Source organism: Ziziphus jujuba, chromosome 10 (assembly GCF_031755915.1).
Source record: "Ziziphus jujuba cultivar Dongzao chromosome 10, ASM3175591v1".
Lineage (NCBI taxonomy): Eukaryota > Viridiplantae > Streptophyta > Magnoliopsida > Rosales > Rhamnaceae > Ziziphus > Ziziphus jujuba.
Genome location: NC_083388.1, coordinates 5,917,537 through 5,934,612, shown reverse-complemented (window position 1 = coordinate 5,934,612; position 17,076 = coordinate 5,917,537). Strand labels below are relative to the sequence as shown.

The following is a 17,076-nucleotide window of genomic DNA, read 5'->3' as shown; positions in this document are numbered from 1 at the left end:
CCTTTGACGCACCGTATATTATATGGATGTATTTATAAAATATTTCACTGGTTCCCTGTTAAAATTTGATGTGCTGAACTTTGTGGAAATAAATTGTAGTAAGGTGGGAGGAATAAGGAGATATTGTTAGAAGTGTGTTTTTTTTTTTTTTTTTTTTTGCAGGGAATTTTGTAGTAAGTCCAACCCTTAGGGGAGATGCTGCTGGATTTTCCATCGGAAGGTCCAATAGGATTTTTCTGGAATTAGGACTTGTCTAGGATTCCGGTAAGGAATTTTGCATGGGTCCTAACACCTATGTGTGTGTATATATCGAATTATGATCTAGTGAACCACTTAGTTTATCTTATGGTTAGTTGCATAGGAGTAAAATTTGAAAATTGTAAATGGTGATATTAATTTTCAATATCTTTTTATTTTTCATTCTTTAATATGAAAAACTTAGAAAGGAATATGAATCTTTTAATAGCGGCCAATTTACTTATACTAATTTTTTTTTTAAATGAAAATTTTATGCAATTTTTTTTTGCCCGCATTGAGTATTGTGCACATCATATCATTGACCATAAGGTGAGCTAAGTAGCTCACTAGATCAAAACTATATGTGTATACATATATCACTTCCATTTTTAAGCAAGGTTAGATTAGTCTGTTCAAAAAATTCTATAGGAGCATCTTCAATAGAATATCAATTAGTTCTATCCGTCTAAAAATATTTTTACCACATCAAATGGATAAATAACCTTTTAAAACAATATTTTCTACTGGCATGTGCAAGAGATTTGTTAAGGTGAAGTGAAAAAAAAGAAAAAAAAAAAAGAAGAAAAGAAAAGAAATTGTACCCTCTCTTCGTAGGAGATTTGTTAGACAATGTGAATCATAAATTCAATATATTCCCTCTTCTTTCTCCTTTCTCCTTTCTTATCATTAATTTACAGCCTTTTGTTTCTCATCTCTTCTCATCTCCTCTTACAGAATGCCAACTCATTTCATTTAAAATTTTAAACATGATCCATTGGAAAAGAAATTTAAATAGACATTGTTCATTAATAGATACTATGCTTTCCAAGCTTTAACATTTTCCAAATCCCTTGCCACCTAAGTTCCAATGGACATAACCTTTAGAGATACTCTAAAAGTTAAAAGTAAACTGTGTAAAATTTTAGTGGAGTGCAAATGTCGCCACATGAAAAATATGGACATAGATTTAATAAAAGGGGAAAAAAAAAAAGTATCTCTAATAGCTTTGTCTATAAACTCTTTTAAACTGGTGCAGTAAAAAAATAAAATAAATACTGTCAAAGATGGTCTGCTAGACAGTATAACCCATCAAAATATTCCTCATTAAAATATTTTTCAGAAAGAAAAAAATGATAAATAAAACATTATTAATTATTATTCTTTTTTATAGAAAAATTTAAAGAGATATCATTAATTAATTGAGATTTAGATAAAAACCATTAGAGAATCATTTTTGGATTGAATGTTTATCAAATGAACATTTATACCACATAAACTAGAAATCCTCTCAATTTATGTGCCACATAGGAAATAATCTACAAAGCTATTGGAGATGTTCTTATAATCTTGTTTATTTTTTATTATTAATTTTCTCTGTTTCTTTTTTTTTTTTTAATATTTGATATGAATATATGATTAACCATTTATGGGGTGGAATTGCGAACTCAGTATATTTTGCACTTATATATATATATATATATATGTTGTGACAATATTTTATATATTTGATCACTACCATAATTTGGTGATTGAATTAAAAAAAAAAAAAAACATAATATGGCGATAAAATGCTGTCTTTTTTTTTTTTTTTTTTTTAATGGGCGACATATAAAATGCTATGTTTGGGTACACTTTTACCAAAGGCAAGCATAGATCTGGATAACAAAATGTTTTGTTTTATCCCACGTAACAATTATTAACATTTCTATTATGAATTGTATTGGTTGTTAATTAATTAAAGTTAACGAATACAAGACACATTATCGTTTCTTCTAGTGTAGAGTAATGCCAAAACTCCTATTCAAACTTAATTAATTTATACTATTGCTATCAAATCATAAGCGTTCAAGGATGAAATTCAAAGTAAGAACTTGTTGACCAAACCAATTTCTCTTCGATCAAATGATAATCTTCTTAAGTTGTAGAGCTGTTTGATATATATATATATATATATATATATAATTTCGGTATAGTAAAGATGTGAAGACCTTATAGTGAGGATATTTTGTATGCCAAATTATCTCATCCATATTGGTCGCCACATAAAAAAGAAAAAATTATCAATCCAATTATGTTTATATATATATATATATATATATATATATGTCTATGTATGCATGTATGTATGTGTAGTGTATATATATGTGTGTGTCTTCTGTATTTAATTTTCGGTTTTACTTTTGGAATGAATTCTCAAATTAAGTTTTTTATCATTAATTTAATAAATTAAGATAAACGCTATTTGAATCGGAGTGTATATATTTATATATATAACTTCCATTTTTAGATGAGGTCAAAATAATCAATTCTAAAAGCTTTTATAAAAGTTAAAAGTGAAATGTCTTATTTATATTTGTATTACTTGTCCTTTTTGTAAGTGTTATAGTCCTGTTTACTTTTTATTATTAATTTTCTCTCTTTCCCTTTTTTATACTTGATCTCAAATTTGTCTAACCATTTATGGTGTGCAATTGCCAATTCAAATTATATTTTGCAGGCATATATATGTTGTCACAAGATGTTATATATTCGATATCACAACCATAATTTGGTGATAAAATGCTATGTCGTTCTATTTTTTTGGGGGGCCAAATATGAAATCCTATGTTTGGTTACTTTTCACCAAAAGCAAGCATAGACCTAGATAACAAAATGTTTTATAACCTAATGTTACATTGTACGTTGTAATTTTTTATCACAAAGTAAATTTTGACTAAAAGGTACCTTTAGTTTCATTGAAAACACATTTGCTTTAAACTAAACTTTTAATTAGGAAATTTATTTTCTTAGCGAAGAAAAATTAGGAAATTTATTTGGCCAAAAGATAAATTTATTTTGATAATTTACTTATTGTAGTGAGTTATAGTTATTATTAGTATTGTTATTATTTGGTGTGGCAATGCCAAATATTAACCTTTACGCAATGCGAACTTCCCCACATATATAGTTTATATGAATTAGTTGTCAATGTAATTTTTAATTCATAGCATTGTCTTAAATAAATAATTAAGCCCACGTGCCATGCTTTGTTAAGTGACTGATTATTATTTCAAACAATGAGTGATTGACTATTATTTATTATTTATCCCATAGGTTGAGTTCCCCAACATGGAGGAACTGTATTTCCAGTCACTTAATAGTTACCAAATGATGTGGGACACGCAGCTTCTTGAAAGTTCGAGAATAATTTAAAAAGAATGACTGTGAAAAAGTGTGATAATTTGAAAAGTCTAATACCTTCATCTTTGTGTGGAAGTCTCGTGCATTTAGAACGGCTGGAGATACATGGATGTGAAAACATAAAAGAGGTAGTTTCCACAGAAGAATCAGCAGGACAAGAAAAGTTGGGAAAGATTTTGTTACCTCAACTTGGATCTCTTAAGCTATATGATCTTCCAAAACTTAAGAGGTTTTATGCCGGAGATTGTATTGGATGTTCATCATTAAAAAAACTAGATATAAAAAATTGTGGAAAAATGGAGGCTTTCATTAGCGACTCTCTTCCAAGTCACATTAACAATGAAAATGAAGAAATAGAATCAGTCAATAAACAACCTCTCTTCATCAAAGATAAGGTAGTTTCCTCTCTTTCTTTCTTTCTTTTTTTAATTGTTTTTATTTACTTATTTGTTTATTATTAAATATCTTAATAATCAAGTTAAATTCCCAAACTTAGAAGTACTGAAGATTCACAAGATTGAAGTCATTAGTGGGATATGGCATGGTAATCAGTCTTCAACATTGCCTTTTCCAAAGTTAAAGAGTATAGAGTTGGATTCCAAATTCTCTTAATCATATAAATTTCATTCAAATTTGTTCAAAGACTTGAACATCTTGAGTTTTTTTGTATTCGCAGTCCAATCATGGAATCACTAATAAGTTCTGATGAAGCACTTGACATACTCATGCCTTTAAGAAAATTGGATTTGGATGCACTTCCAAAGTTGATGCATCTCTGTGACGAAGGTGTCCAAACATGTAAAACCTTTCGGGTTGTGGAAGTTTTGAATGTATTAAGGTGTGAGAGATTAAATAGCCTAATGACTTCTTCAATGTGTTCCCAAAATTTGGCAAGTTTGAGTGTATCTGTGAAGTCCCACATCGGTTGGAAAGGGGAACGAAACATGGCGTATGAGAGCGTATGGATACCTTTCCCTTACCCTCAAGAGGCCTTCCTGTGAGGAAACAAAACTGTGAGGGGTAGGATTGGGCTCCCCACCTAGCTTCTAAAGCGAACAATATCTCGGTTGGGCGTGGGAGGCTCGAACCAGTGGGACTGGCAGGTGAAAGGGTGGGACCTCTAAACCACTGAGAGGCCTTTTAAAACCGTGTGGGCTGGGCCCAAAGCGAACAATATCTCATGCGGATGGACTGGACTGTTACAGTTGGTATCAGAGCCAGACCCAGATCGGTGTGTCAGCGATGACGCTGGGTCCCAATGGGGGTGGATTGTGAAATCCCACATCGGTTGGAAAGGGGAACAAAGCATGCCTTATAAGAGGGTGTGGATACCTTTCCCTTGAGAGGCCTTCATGTGAGGAAATAAAACTGTGAGGGGTAGGATTGGGCTCACCATCTAGCTTCCAAAACGGACAATATCTCGGTTGGGCCTGGGAGGTCTAGGTCAGTGGGACTAGCAGGTGAAGGGGTGGGACCCCTAAACCACTAAGAGGTCTTTTAAAGCCGTGCGGGCTGGGCCTAAAATGGACAATATCTCATGTGGGTGGATTGGACTCTTACAGTATCAGATTGCGATGCATTGGAAATTTTAATGGCTTCGGCAGCAGTGGCTAAAAGTCTGCAACAACTTACATAAATGAAAGTACGCAATTGCAAAAAAATGACACAGATAATTGGGAACAATCATGAAGCAGAATGTGATGTTGAAACAGATCAAAACAAGATTGGGTTTAGCAACCTGAAGATTTTACATCTTGATGACTTGTGCAGCCTTGGAAAGTTCTACGCTGGTAATAACATAATAAGACTTTCGAATTTGGAACAATTAATTGTGATTAAATACCCTGAGATGAGGACTCTTTCTCATGGTACTGTATACACCCCGAGGCTGTATAGAATAACAATTAAACTAATGTGAAGTCTAGCTGCACCACACTGCACCAACAGTGTGAAACTAGCAGCTCACCATTTTTTGACAATGGCCATTGTTGCATTTAACACCGAACTCCAACTTGTTCAACAATTGTGGGCAATTGTCAGAACTTGTTGAAGATGGTGGCCTTGCAACCGACCTTGTAAGCCTATAAATAGGCTCATTGTGAGATCTCACATCAGTTGGAAAGGAGAGCGAAGCATGCTTTATAAAAGGATGTGGATACCTTTTCCTTGAGAGGCCTTTTAAAATCATGCAGGCTGGCCCAAAGCAGACAATATCTCATGTAGGTGGACTGGGCTGTTACAGTTGGTATCAGAGCCAGACCCGGATCAGTGTGCTACTGAGACGGTGGGCCCTAAAGGAGGTGGATTGTGAGATCCTACATCGGTTGGAAAGGGGAACAAAGCATACCTTATAAAAGGGTGTGAATACCTTTCCCTTGAGAGGCCTTTTAAAACCGTGCGAGCTGGGCCCACAGCGGACAATATCTCATACGGGTGGACTGGGTTGTTACACTTATCCAGTTGCATGCATGGTAAGCAAATTCAAGAAAGCTCAATATCATCCCAAGTGGGGAGTGTTGAGAGTAAACTCCAAGAGAAAGTGTTTAAACTCCAAAGAAAGCTTGAGAGAAGAGTGAGCAATTCCAGAGAGAATTTGATAGTGTAGAGAGAGGTTCCACATGAGAATCCTCTAAGAGAGAAGTTTCGTATTTTGTAATCTATTTGCAAGAGAGTAATAGATTTATTTTTATTTTTTTTCTCACATTTCTTCTCTAAAATGGTTTGAGAACCACAACAAGTGGTATCAGAGCTCCAGGTTGAGAGCTTGGGTTCCAAATTTGAAGAAACATAGCATCTGTTCTTCAAGATGGTGTTTCAAAAAGTTATTCAAATCGATAATTTAAAAATACCAGGTGAAAGAACACGACGAGATGAGAAAAAAGAAGTTCTTAGAAGAGTAACGCAATGTTCAACGCGCCCACACGCGCCTCCCAAAATTTTCTATAATAGGTCACGCCCCACACACTCCGTCTGGAGGTTGAAAATGACCACGTCAGCTGACACGTCATCAGACACATCAGCCACGCGATCCAACACATCATCAGCCACGCTATCACCACGTCATCACAATCTGCGACGCCAGCAAAAATTTTTGAAATTACGGAACAACCCCTATATTTTCAAAATTTACATATTGACCACTGTAGTTCTATATTTATAGTTTGACTCCAAAATTTTGGAAAACTGCATTTTTGCCCTAAAATTTCTGGTAATTATATTTTGACCTCGGACAAGTCAAGTCTACCATTTTCGGCCGTTCCGAATGCAATGGTTAACTTCATTTTACCAAATTCAGCTCTGTTTTTTATCAAGTCATTATGTCAATGGAAGAATCATCTTCGGGAGCTATGGTTAAGCTCACTGCCACAAATTATATACTTTGGAGACCTCGGATGGAAGATCTCCTCAATTGTAAGGATTTGTTTAATCCTATAGAAGCTAAAGGAGCAAACCATGATCCCAGCAAAGAAGCAAAATGGAAGAAATTAAACAAGAAAATGATCAGTCAGATTAGGCAATGGATCAACCACAGTGTCTTCCATCATGTAGCGAAGGACATGGATGCATATTTCCTCTGGACAAAATTGGAGGAAATGTACCAAACCAAGACTGCTTAGAACAAAGCCCTATTGCTTAAGTGATTGGTAAATCTAAAATCACAGAGTGAAACTTCTGTAGTCGAGCATACCAGTGAGTTCCAGAGCTTGGTAAATCAACTATCTGCTGTGGATTACTAACTAGGGGATGATGATCAAGCTCTCCTACTTCTAATCTCTCTTCGATAAGTTGGGAGACATTGGTAGTCTCTCTCAGTAATTTAGCCCCGAATGGAAAACTTACTATATCTATGGTTAAGGATGCCTTATTTAATGAAGAGGCCAGGAGAAAAGACATTGGCATGGACCAATCACATGCCCTCGTCACAGAAAGAGAAGACAGCAAAGAGGTGGTCGAGATAGGGGGGAGAGGAAGGAGAAAGAGCAGAGGTAGATCTACAGACGGTAGGAAATCATCATATAAATGCTATCATTATGGCATGGAGGGTCACTTGAAAAAGAACTGCAGAAAGTTGTTGAGAAAGCAGAGACTCCAAGGTAATCAGTCGAAAAAGGATGGAGAGATACTAGTCACTGTTATAGGAGAAGTGGCGCTCTGCTCCACTAAAGAAGAGACATACCTTCATATATCAACCCAAGACATTGAGTGGGTAGTCGATACTGCAGCATCCTACCATGTCACTCCACATAGAGATTTCTTCAAAATGTACAAAGCAGGAGACTTTGGTACAGTAAAGATGGAAAATTTCAGTTTCACAAAAATAGTGGGAACTGGTGATATTCAGGTAAAAAAAAATGTTGGTTGTACAATCACTTTGAATGATATCCGTCATGTTCCAGACCTTCGACTTAATCTACTTTCGGGAGCAGCCTTAGATAAGTAAGGCTATGATAACCATTTCAGCAAAGGCATATGGAAAATGATGAGAGGTGCCATAATTATTGCCCGAGGACATATTTATGGAATGTTATACAAGACTCATGTGAAGATATGTGCAGACAGCCTCAACATTGTAAGAGGCATCTCAAAATCTGTAGCACCAGAAACTTGGTCACATGAGTGAAAAAGGGTTGTCTACTTTGGCAAACAAAAAGATTATCACTGTTTGCAAGGATGTTATGCTAAATCCTTGCAGTCACTGCTTGTTTGGTAAGCAACATAGAGTCTCTTTTAGTTCCTATGCATCGAGAAGATCAGAGTTGCTTAGTCTGGTGCACTCTAATGTTTGTGGTCCCATGGAGGTGGAATCACTAAGTGACAACAGGTATTTTTTGACCTTCATTGATGATGCTTCTCGGAAGGTGTGGGTATACTTCTTGAAGACAAAGGACCAGGTATTGGATTACTTCAAACTATTTCATGCCATGATAGAGCATGAAACAGGAAAGAAGCTGAAATGTCTCCGCGCAGATAATGGAGGCAAGTATACTTCAAAGGAGTTCGATCCTATTGCATAAGACACGGCATTTGACATGAGAAGATGGTCCCTTGCACCCCACAACATAACGGAGTAGCCGAGATGATGAACTGGATAATTACGGAAAAGGTCAGAAGCATGATTAGTATGGCTACGCTGCCAAAGCCATTCTGGGGAGAAGTTGTTCGTGCCATCTGCTATTTAATCAACAGATTACCGTCAGTACCGTTGAATTTTGAAATTCCAGAGAAAGTATGATCGGGTAAGATTCCCTCCTACTCTCACTTAAGAGTATTTGGTTGTTTAGCTTATGTACATGTATCCAAGGAGCTCATATAGAAGCTCGATGTAAGATCTCCTCCATGCATCTTTATAGGATATGGAGATGAAGAATACGGATACAGGTTATGGGACTCGAAAATAAGGAAAGTTAGTAGAAGCAGAGATGTAATATTACATAAAAACCAGACAATGGAAGACATCAAAAAGCCCAGAATGTCTCCTAATTGTAGTTCTAGCCTAGAATGTCTTCTAATTGTAGTTCTAGTGCTGAGAATTTTGGTCCTACTCTAGCACCAGCACAAATAGCCAAAGAGGATAATGAGGTGCGTGAAGATATGCCAGAAGCAAACCAGGAGGAAGAAGGGGACGTTGAGCAGGGGGAGACTCAATCCTTTTAAGAAGCTGCAGGGCCATCACAGTAGTTAAATGATGGTACACCTCTTGAAGCCAGTAGTTTACAAGTTTGGAGATTTGAGAGAGGTCGAATTTCATCAAAGAGATTTCCAGAATCTAAGTATATTCTATTTACTGAATAAGGGGAGCCAAAGAGTTTCCAGGAATCTATTTCTCATTAAAACAAGGAAAAGTGGTTGCAAGCAATGCAAGATAAGATGGAATCTTTGTAGAAAAATCATACTTATGAGTTGGTTAAGCTTCCAACAGGAAAGAAGTCACTAAAGAATAAATGGGTGGTCAAGCTCAAGAAAGATGGCAGCAAAAGGGTAGCGAAATACGAAGCTCGATTGGTGGTCAAAGGATTTCTTCAGAAGAAAGGAATTGACTTTGACGAGATTTTTTCACCAGTAGTAAAAATGACCTCAATTCGAGTCATTTTTGGTTTAGTAGCAAGTTTAAACCTAGAGCTTTAATAGATGGATGTGAAGAAAACATTTCTTCACAGTGATTTACATGAGAAAATCTACATGGAGCAGCTAGAAGGATTTGAGGTTTCAAGGAAAGAATCGTATGTAAGCTAAATAAGAGCTTATGACTCGATAATAGAAAGTCTACATCATGTTATCTCTACACTTTTGCAAGGGGAGCGGTGTCATGGCAGTCAAGATTGCAAAAGTATGTTGTTTTATCCACTACAGAAGCAGAGTACATTGCTGCAGCAGAGGCGGGTAAGGAAACATTGTGGTTAAAACGTTTTCTCACAAAATTGGGCATCAAGCAAGAAAACTACAAGATACATTGTGATAACCAAAGTGCCATAGATTTGAGCAAGAACTTAATGTATCATTCCCGTACAAAGCACATTGATATCCACTATCATTGGATACGCGAAGTAATAGATCAACAGTTGTTGAAACTGATGAAGATCCATACAAAGGAGAATCCAGTGGATATGCTAACAAAATTCATTGCTCAAGAGAAGCTAAGCTGTGCAGAGACATAGCTGGAATGGATGGCAGATGGCCATTAGTTTAAATGCAGCTGGAGGGGTAGAATTGTGAAGTCCAGCTACACCACACTGCACCGACAGTGTGAAACCAGCAACTCACCATTTGTGACAATGGCCATTGCTGCATTTAACACCGAACTCCAACTTGCTCAACAATTGTGGACAACTGTCAGAGCTTGTAAGCCTATAAATAGGCTTATCCCATTGCATGCATGGCAAGCAAACCCAAGAAAGCTCAATATCATCCTAAGTGGGGAGTGTTGAGAGTAAACTCCATGAGAGAGTGTCTAACTTCCAGAGAGAGCTTGAGAGAAGAGTGAGCAATTCCAGAGAGAATTTGATAGTGTAGAGACAGGTTCCACGTGAGAATCCTCCAAGAGAGAAGTTTCGTGTTTTGTAATCTATTTTTAAGAGAGTAATAGATTTATTTTTATTTTTCTTCTCACATTTCTTCTCTAAAATGGTCAGAGAACCACAACAACTAAAACATGATTGGCTTATTCAGCGTTTGGATCTTGCAAGTAATGATGACGTGGAATACTAGAGGCTTTTGGAGGGTGATGTTAATACAACTCTTAAAAAGCTTTGGGAGGACCATCAAACTACTGCTACCTCATCACAACCCAACATTACATGGTATGTATTATCTCTTTAGATGATGATGATTTATTTATTAATTTCTTGAAGAAGACAAATTTAATGTTTGTGGTGGTAGAGATGTATCAACGAGGCATACATTTAATAATTAGGTCAGAGAGAAAATACAATCTTATTAATTCAGTTCATCACCATTAATATTCTTCCAAAATAATACAATTTTCAACATTAATTAATTAAATATGACTATATGAGCATGGAGCTTGTTTTTTCTTTATTATTCCTTTCTCTGTTATTTGAGAAATTATAATATTTGTAACTGCTGGAAATATACACACACATAAATACACACACACACACACACACACACACAAAGCCACACATCCAAAAGAATCTGATAAATAAAGTTGAAGGTGTTTGGACCAAAATTCTGTATCCCTGAATGAATAAGCAGAGATAGTCGAAGGCCAATCCATGTATTTGTAGGCTATCGAGAATACAATAGATTTCCACTTGTTCACTTATGTCTACCTGCCAATTTGTTTATTACTATTATTATCATTTTGTAACTACATTTTTGGTGCCTATAGTTTGGGAGTAGTTGGACTTCAAACCTATATATAACAAATTGTAAATAGAAGATCACAATTTTATTGCAACATTTTATTTATTCCAACATTTTAAAAATAAAGGCTTAAAGTGCAAATACCCCAAGCTACATAGTTGACATATTTAAATTTTATGCAGTGATTACTTTTGTCCAAAAAACAGGTTGTGTTAGAAAAAAACAAACTTAAGAATGTAAAATATTTTAACTATCTAGCTCTTGCATGATGCATCAGGTTCATGGAACTCCTAACATATTAAAAGTTATATAAGTTTTCTTAGGTTCATGGAACTTTTAACATATTACAAAGTTTTGTACAGATATATTCGGAATTATTAGAATCAGAAACATCCGACCTGGAAAAATCTTTCATGCACTCAAACATCTCCTTGTAGTGGCAATGCTCTTTGGCTGAAGATATCGAAGTGAGTACAGTAACACTTCAGGTTTGAATACTACATTAATTTACTACTTGTGATTTCTATACTTACGAGATTCTGTAAACCTATCTAATGAGTACAATATCACAGCTAAAGAGCTCTTACTCTATATTAAAACAATTCTGTTTTATTTAGGGTACAAGATTGGCTGTCATATAGAGGCTAGTAGCTTATGGTTGTAATTAAAGGGGAAGACCCAAATCTCAATTTGTGTTTTTATTAGACGTGAAGCCGATAATAAAGTTGATTAATCTACATGAAGTTGTATTTTTGAAGATGACATTTTAGTGTAAAACCTTGTTTAATGTTGATACAGGCTCAGAATACTTACTCTAGAAATCATGGTCAACAATTCTAATATGTTCGATCTTCTTTATTAATTTTTAGTTCTTTATTATATATTGGCTCAGTTGTGTGTGGTGGATTTGAATAGTTTCTCATGGTATGCATGTTGTGAATTTGGCTACATGTCAATTATTTGTATGTGCTAGTGGACCTCTAGTATGTTTTAATGTAAAACAGTTTGTAAAATCAATAATAAATTATCATTTTTTGATTAGAAGTGCAAATTTTTGTTGTATGAGATACTATAAAAGACAATTGAGAGTTATAAAAGAAAGAGCAAATAACCTTGATAGCATTAAAAGCCAGACCCAGCATTTGAGACATTTGAAAGACAAGTTTTGGAATTCTGTTGATGATGGTAGAAGAATAAAGGTGATGTAATTGAAGATCAAGTTTGAAAGTGGCTGAATAGAGTATGTGGAATTAGTGAAGAAACAGAGAAATGCCTTGAAGACTAAGCATCCAATTGTTCATCAATTTGGTCGTTTCTAAATTTGGTTTCAATTTTCAAGGCATCGACCATGCAAGAAAGCAAAGAAGATGAATGAAGCCATTTTTAGCGAATCCAAGGTGTTTTATGTAATGATATGGATGTTTGAAAAGAATTTCCTGATCTACTTTTAGCGGAAAATGAAGCATGGAGTTTGTTTACCAACATTGTGGGCCAAAAAAAAAAAAAAGTACACTCAATCTTTCAAGGCATATGAAGCTGTACATTATAGAAAGCTCTATTGACTGTCCATCCTTGTTAAAACTTTGGATACAAACTTATCATCAGCGTAGGATGTTCATCTACATTCTACAGATAAACTTGTCATTAGCGTAGAAATAGACTTGCTGAGCTAACTCTCATCAATAATAAATCTAGCTACTCAATTTTTCCTTTCCTGGTATCCTTGGTTGTTTACTTCTCACTTTAGGTCTTCTGTTATAGAAATTTAATTGTTGTTGTGTTTATATGTCATTACCTGATGTCCTTTTTCATTTCATTTTTTATCCCCCCCTCTAGCAACATGATCACTGTGTTAAATTCTTTGTAGAATTTTGTATTCTTTCTTTCCCCTTCTAAAAGAACCAATGCCAAAACATAAGTTAATCCTAAAGCTTTTAAGGTGTATTTTAACATTTTCTTTTTTTTTAACTAAGAAGGTGTATTTAACTACTTTACTTAAACATTCTAATAATCATTTGACAAGTAGTCTTGGTTATCTTAGAAAAGCTGAAAATGGATTGAAGGATCCACATGCATAAGAGCATTGAAAATTGGATAGAATTGCTAAGTTGATGCATCTATGTACAGAAGTCCATAAAGCCTTCTAGACTTTGGGAAATAATATGGCAGTTTAATGAGCTAAGTTTCATCCTCAATGTCCTCTCTAAATTTGACAGCATCAATAAATCAATTAATTTCCTCAGAAGCTACAAGACTAAGAATAGCATACTGCAAGAGAGTGAATTGAAATAACTGCAAATGTGGTAGGTGACACCAATGGTGAAGTTTTGTTTAGCAACTTGAAGATTTAGGCTCCCCACCATTTACCTAATACGATGAAGAGTTTACTCTGGATATAGTATAATGAAATTTCCATCTTCAGAAAAAGAAAGTGGGAGTCAATTTGCCCCTGAGATGCAGATTTACTCTTATGAGGCTATAACAATAGAAATTGTTAGGATCAGTGGTATTTCAACATGGTATCAGAGCCAAAGATCCAAGAGATCTTGAGTTCAAACTTAACAACTCCACCAAAAATAAAAAAACAAATATAAAGACCCAAAAAGAAATCCAAAAGAGGCGGGCTTACATTTGAGGGAGAGTGTTAGAGAAAAATATAAATCAAATGATAAAAGTCTACCTTCCATCAGTTTAAGCTTTTAGAATAAGTGTTATTTCAACAGAAATAGAGGACAAAAAATGCATTTGGCAAAAATAAAATATATAGGTTGGTATTTTCAATTCATTGAATATCATAAACCAAAACAGCTAGCATCTTTGGAAGAGTGATATTAGTGCAACCAAGAAAAAGCTATGGAAGGACCATCCATTGACCGCTTAATTAGGAAAACTGTTTATTGAAGTGGTATGCAATCTACTAGCAAATTGTCAGTTTGTAAAGAGTAGGGGAATTCCTTCCCCCCTTAAGTCATGCTGTGTACATTTTGGTTGATGGGTAGACTGTGGAGTTTTACTTTTATGGCTATTTTGGTAGACATGATTTTTATGTTTATAAAACAAAGCACAAGAAAGGGAAGTATAGGCTGTCCAAAATGAGTGAATGCAGAATCATGCAGAAGATAGTCACATGTGGAAGATAAAATGAAGCTCACAGCATTAATAATGTAGCTGATGATGTGATTTTGAGTTTTCCACAGTTACACTCCCTGCTATTGCAATCTCTACCAAATTTCATGAAAGAAAAGTACTTATGTTCATGATTGTGTTTGATTCACAGATTGAGTTCCCCAACTTGGAGATCTTGGAACTATTTTACTTAATTTTACAAAAAATTCGAACAATCAATTTCCAAAAAGGTTATACACGCATAAGTTAACGAGATTGGCTGTGAAAAGCTGTCGTAAGCTAAAGAATTTAATATCATGTATTTTTAAAAAGCCTTGTTCATTTGAAAAACCAAGAGGTAAGTGAATGTAAGGTCATTGAAAAGTTTTGTTCGGGAAATTGTATTGAATGCTCATCCTTGTTAAAACTGATGATAGAAAATTATTGTAAACTAAGGACATTCATTTCAAATTTTACTGATAAACCTGAAGAAATAAACTCGCTGGCTATGCTACCTTTATTCAACGATAAGGTAGGTTCTTTTTTTTTCTTTTTTTCTTTCTTTTTTCATCTTCTCTGTCTTTCCTTTCCCAATATCCTTGTTTGTTTTCTTATCTCTTCAGGCCTTATTTTTTGGAAATCTGATTTTTTTGTGTTTACAATACCATTACCTTCTGTCTTTTTCTTTCCATCTTTTCTTTGGTAACAACATTGTCATTGTCATCTTCTTAATTTTGTAATTTTTGTAAAATAATCAATACCAACATATAGCAGAGAATGCGTTAACCAGGGGCAAATACTGTATGCCTACTCCATATTTTGCAACAATGTTTAAGTTTCATTGATGTTCTCGAGGATTATACTATCCTAAAGTTTAATAATTAAACTTTCATTTCACAGGTCGTCTTGGACAAGTTAGAAGAGTTGACAGTGGATTCGAGTGGAGTCATGGATGAGATATGGCATACACAATCTCCAGCAGCATATTTCTACGAGCTAAAGGTACTGCATTTGAGTTGTTCTACATAAACCAGTTGTTTTTCGAATGTATTTATAGACTGCAGAATCTTGAGAATCTTGTTTGAGTGGTGTTTTTCTGAAAGAGATTTACTGTCATAAAGGGGTTGTTGCTGGATCTGCTTTTATACCAATATGCTTAAGTGCATTGAAATTGTCCAGACTTCCTAATCTGATGCATTTGCTGACAGAAGTTCAAAAGGGCAAGGTCCTTCGAAACTTGAGAATTCTAGGTGTAATAAGATGTGGAATATTAAAGAGCTTAGTGCCATCCTCAATGTCCTTCCGGAATTTGACAGCTCTGAGAGTATCAGAATGCTATGCATTTAAAAACTTACTGGCTTCCTCAATGGCCACAAGTCTATCGCAACTTATAAGGCTAAGCATAACAGACTGCGAGGGGATTATTGAAATCGTGGCGAATGAAGGAGATGACACAAATGCTGAGGTTGTGTTTGAAAACTTGAAGTTTTAAGTAGCACTATTGGAAAAAGAAAAGCATAATTGAATGACAAGTCGCAGGCATCAACGTAAATTCACAGCTTTATTTAATACCTCTATAACCCCACAAATTGAGAGAAATCAAAGCCCAAAGAAGAAAGAAGAAAACTTTATAATATTATGTCATCAGGAACACGATGCTTTGCTTAGGCGGAAATTTGTTCTTTAACTATTAACCTAAAGCAAAAGATAAACATATGATACTCTATTCCAAAACTCATAGTAGGTAAAAAAAAAAAAAAAAAAAAAAAAAAAAAAACTCTTTATTCCAAACTCAGACATTGGGTTAAATAAAAGCTATGGGTTTGGAATAAAATAGTAGCTAGAATAGGGGCATTATATAGCACCGTGTAGACAATGAGAATAGGATTACATTTTTTTATTCAAGAGCATTCACATCCTAAACTTTACAGCACTAATATTCAAATCCACTTCCCATATCCATTCAAAATTCATTGGAGCCCTGTGAGCTTTGATTGGTCTAAGTTAGCTGATTAAGATGCACCTACCTACACAAGCAGCTAGTGCTCTATATATATATGCTCTAATGAAGATGTTAATTTGAGAATATTATATGGATATATATTGTGCAGCATGTTGTGGGAGGTGTGATGAATTTGACTCCCACAATATCTTTAAATTAGCATTTTCATTGAAATTGGCTATATATATATATATATATATATGTATGTGTGTGTGTGTGTGTATTGCACTTTCTGATCATTTAACTCTGTTTCCATTTTTTATCCTCTAGACTTTAATTTGTTATTGTTACCGTATATCTTTCCTTTAACTTTCTTTTGCTAAAGAGTTGTAAATAATAATAAACCATAAAAAAACATTATTTTGTGAATAATCCTAACTATTAATCCCTAGACTATATAGGGTGAATCTAACTTCCGTTCCTCTATCTATTTTCTTACTTTTGATCCTCAAATACAATAAAAAGTCCACCCTAATTCTTCTTAAATTTTCCATCCGCTTAGTGGCACGTACATATCACGAGGTCTGTCAGTCAGAGGTATGATTGGTCATTTTTCAAGGATCAAATGTAATAAATTTAAAAAAGTTCTCTTTTTATTAAAAAAAATCTAAATCAGTAGTAAAAATGTAAAAGAAATATTAATCCACCTAAAAATAAATAAATAAATTTATTTGAAGCAATAAAAAAAAAGGGAACTATTCATATCAGTTCTAAATTGAAATAAACTA

The 17,076-nt window shown here is 34.6% G+C and overlaps 1 protein-coding gene across 1 annotated transcript in view; it reads left to right on the top strand.

Moving 5' to 3' along the window:
• The window catches only part of LOC132799664 (probable disease resistance protein At5g47260), a 28,567-nt gene extending 12,729 nt beyond the window's left edge, over nucleotides 1–15,838 (top strand). Inside the window, exons 7-8 of the mRNA XM_060812099.1 lie at nucleotides 15,247–15,348; nucleotides 15,452–15,838. Of these exons, the coding sequence (XP_060668082.1) occupies nucleotides 15,247–15,348; nucleotides 15,452–15,838 (489 nt within the window). The remainder of the gene's footprint in view (nucleotides 1–15,246; nucleotides 15,349–15,451) is intronic.
• Nucleotides 15,839–17,076: the final 1,238 nt, after the last annotated feature.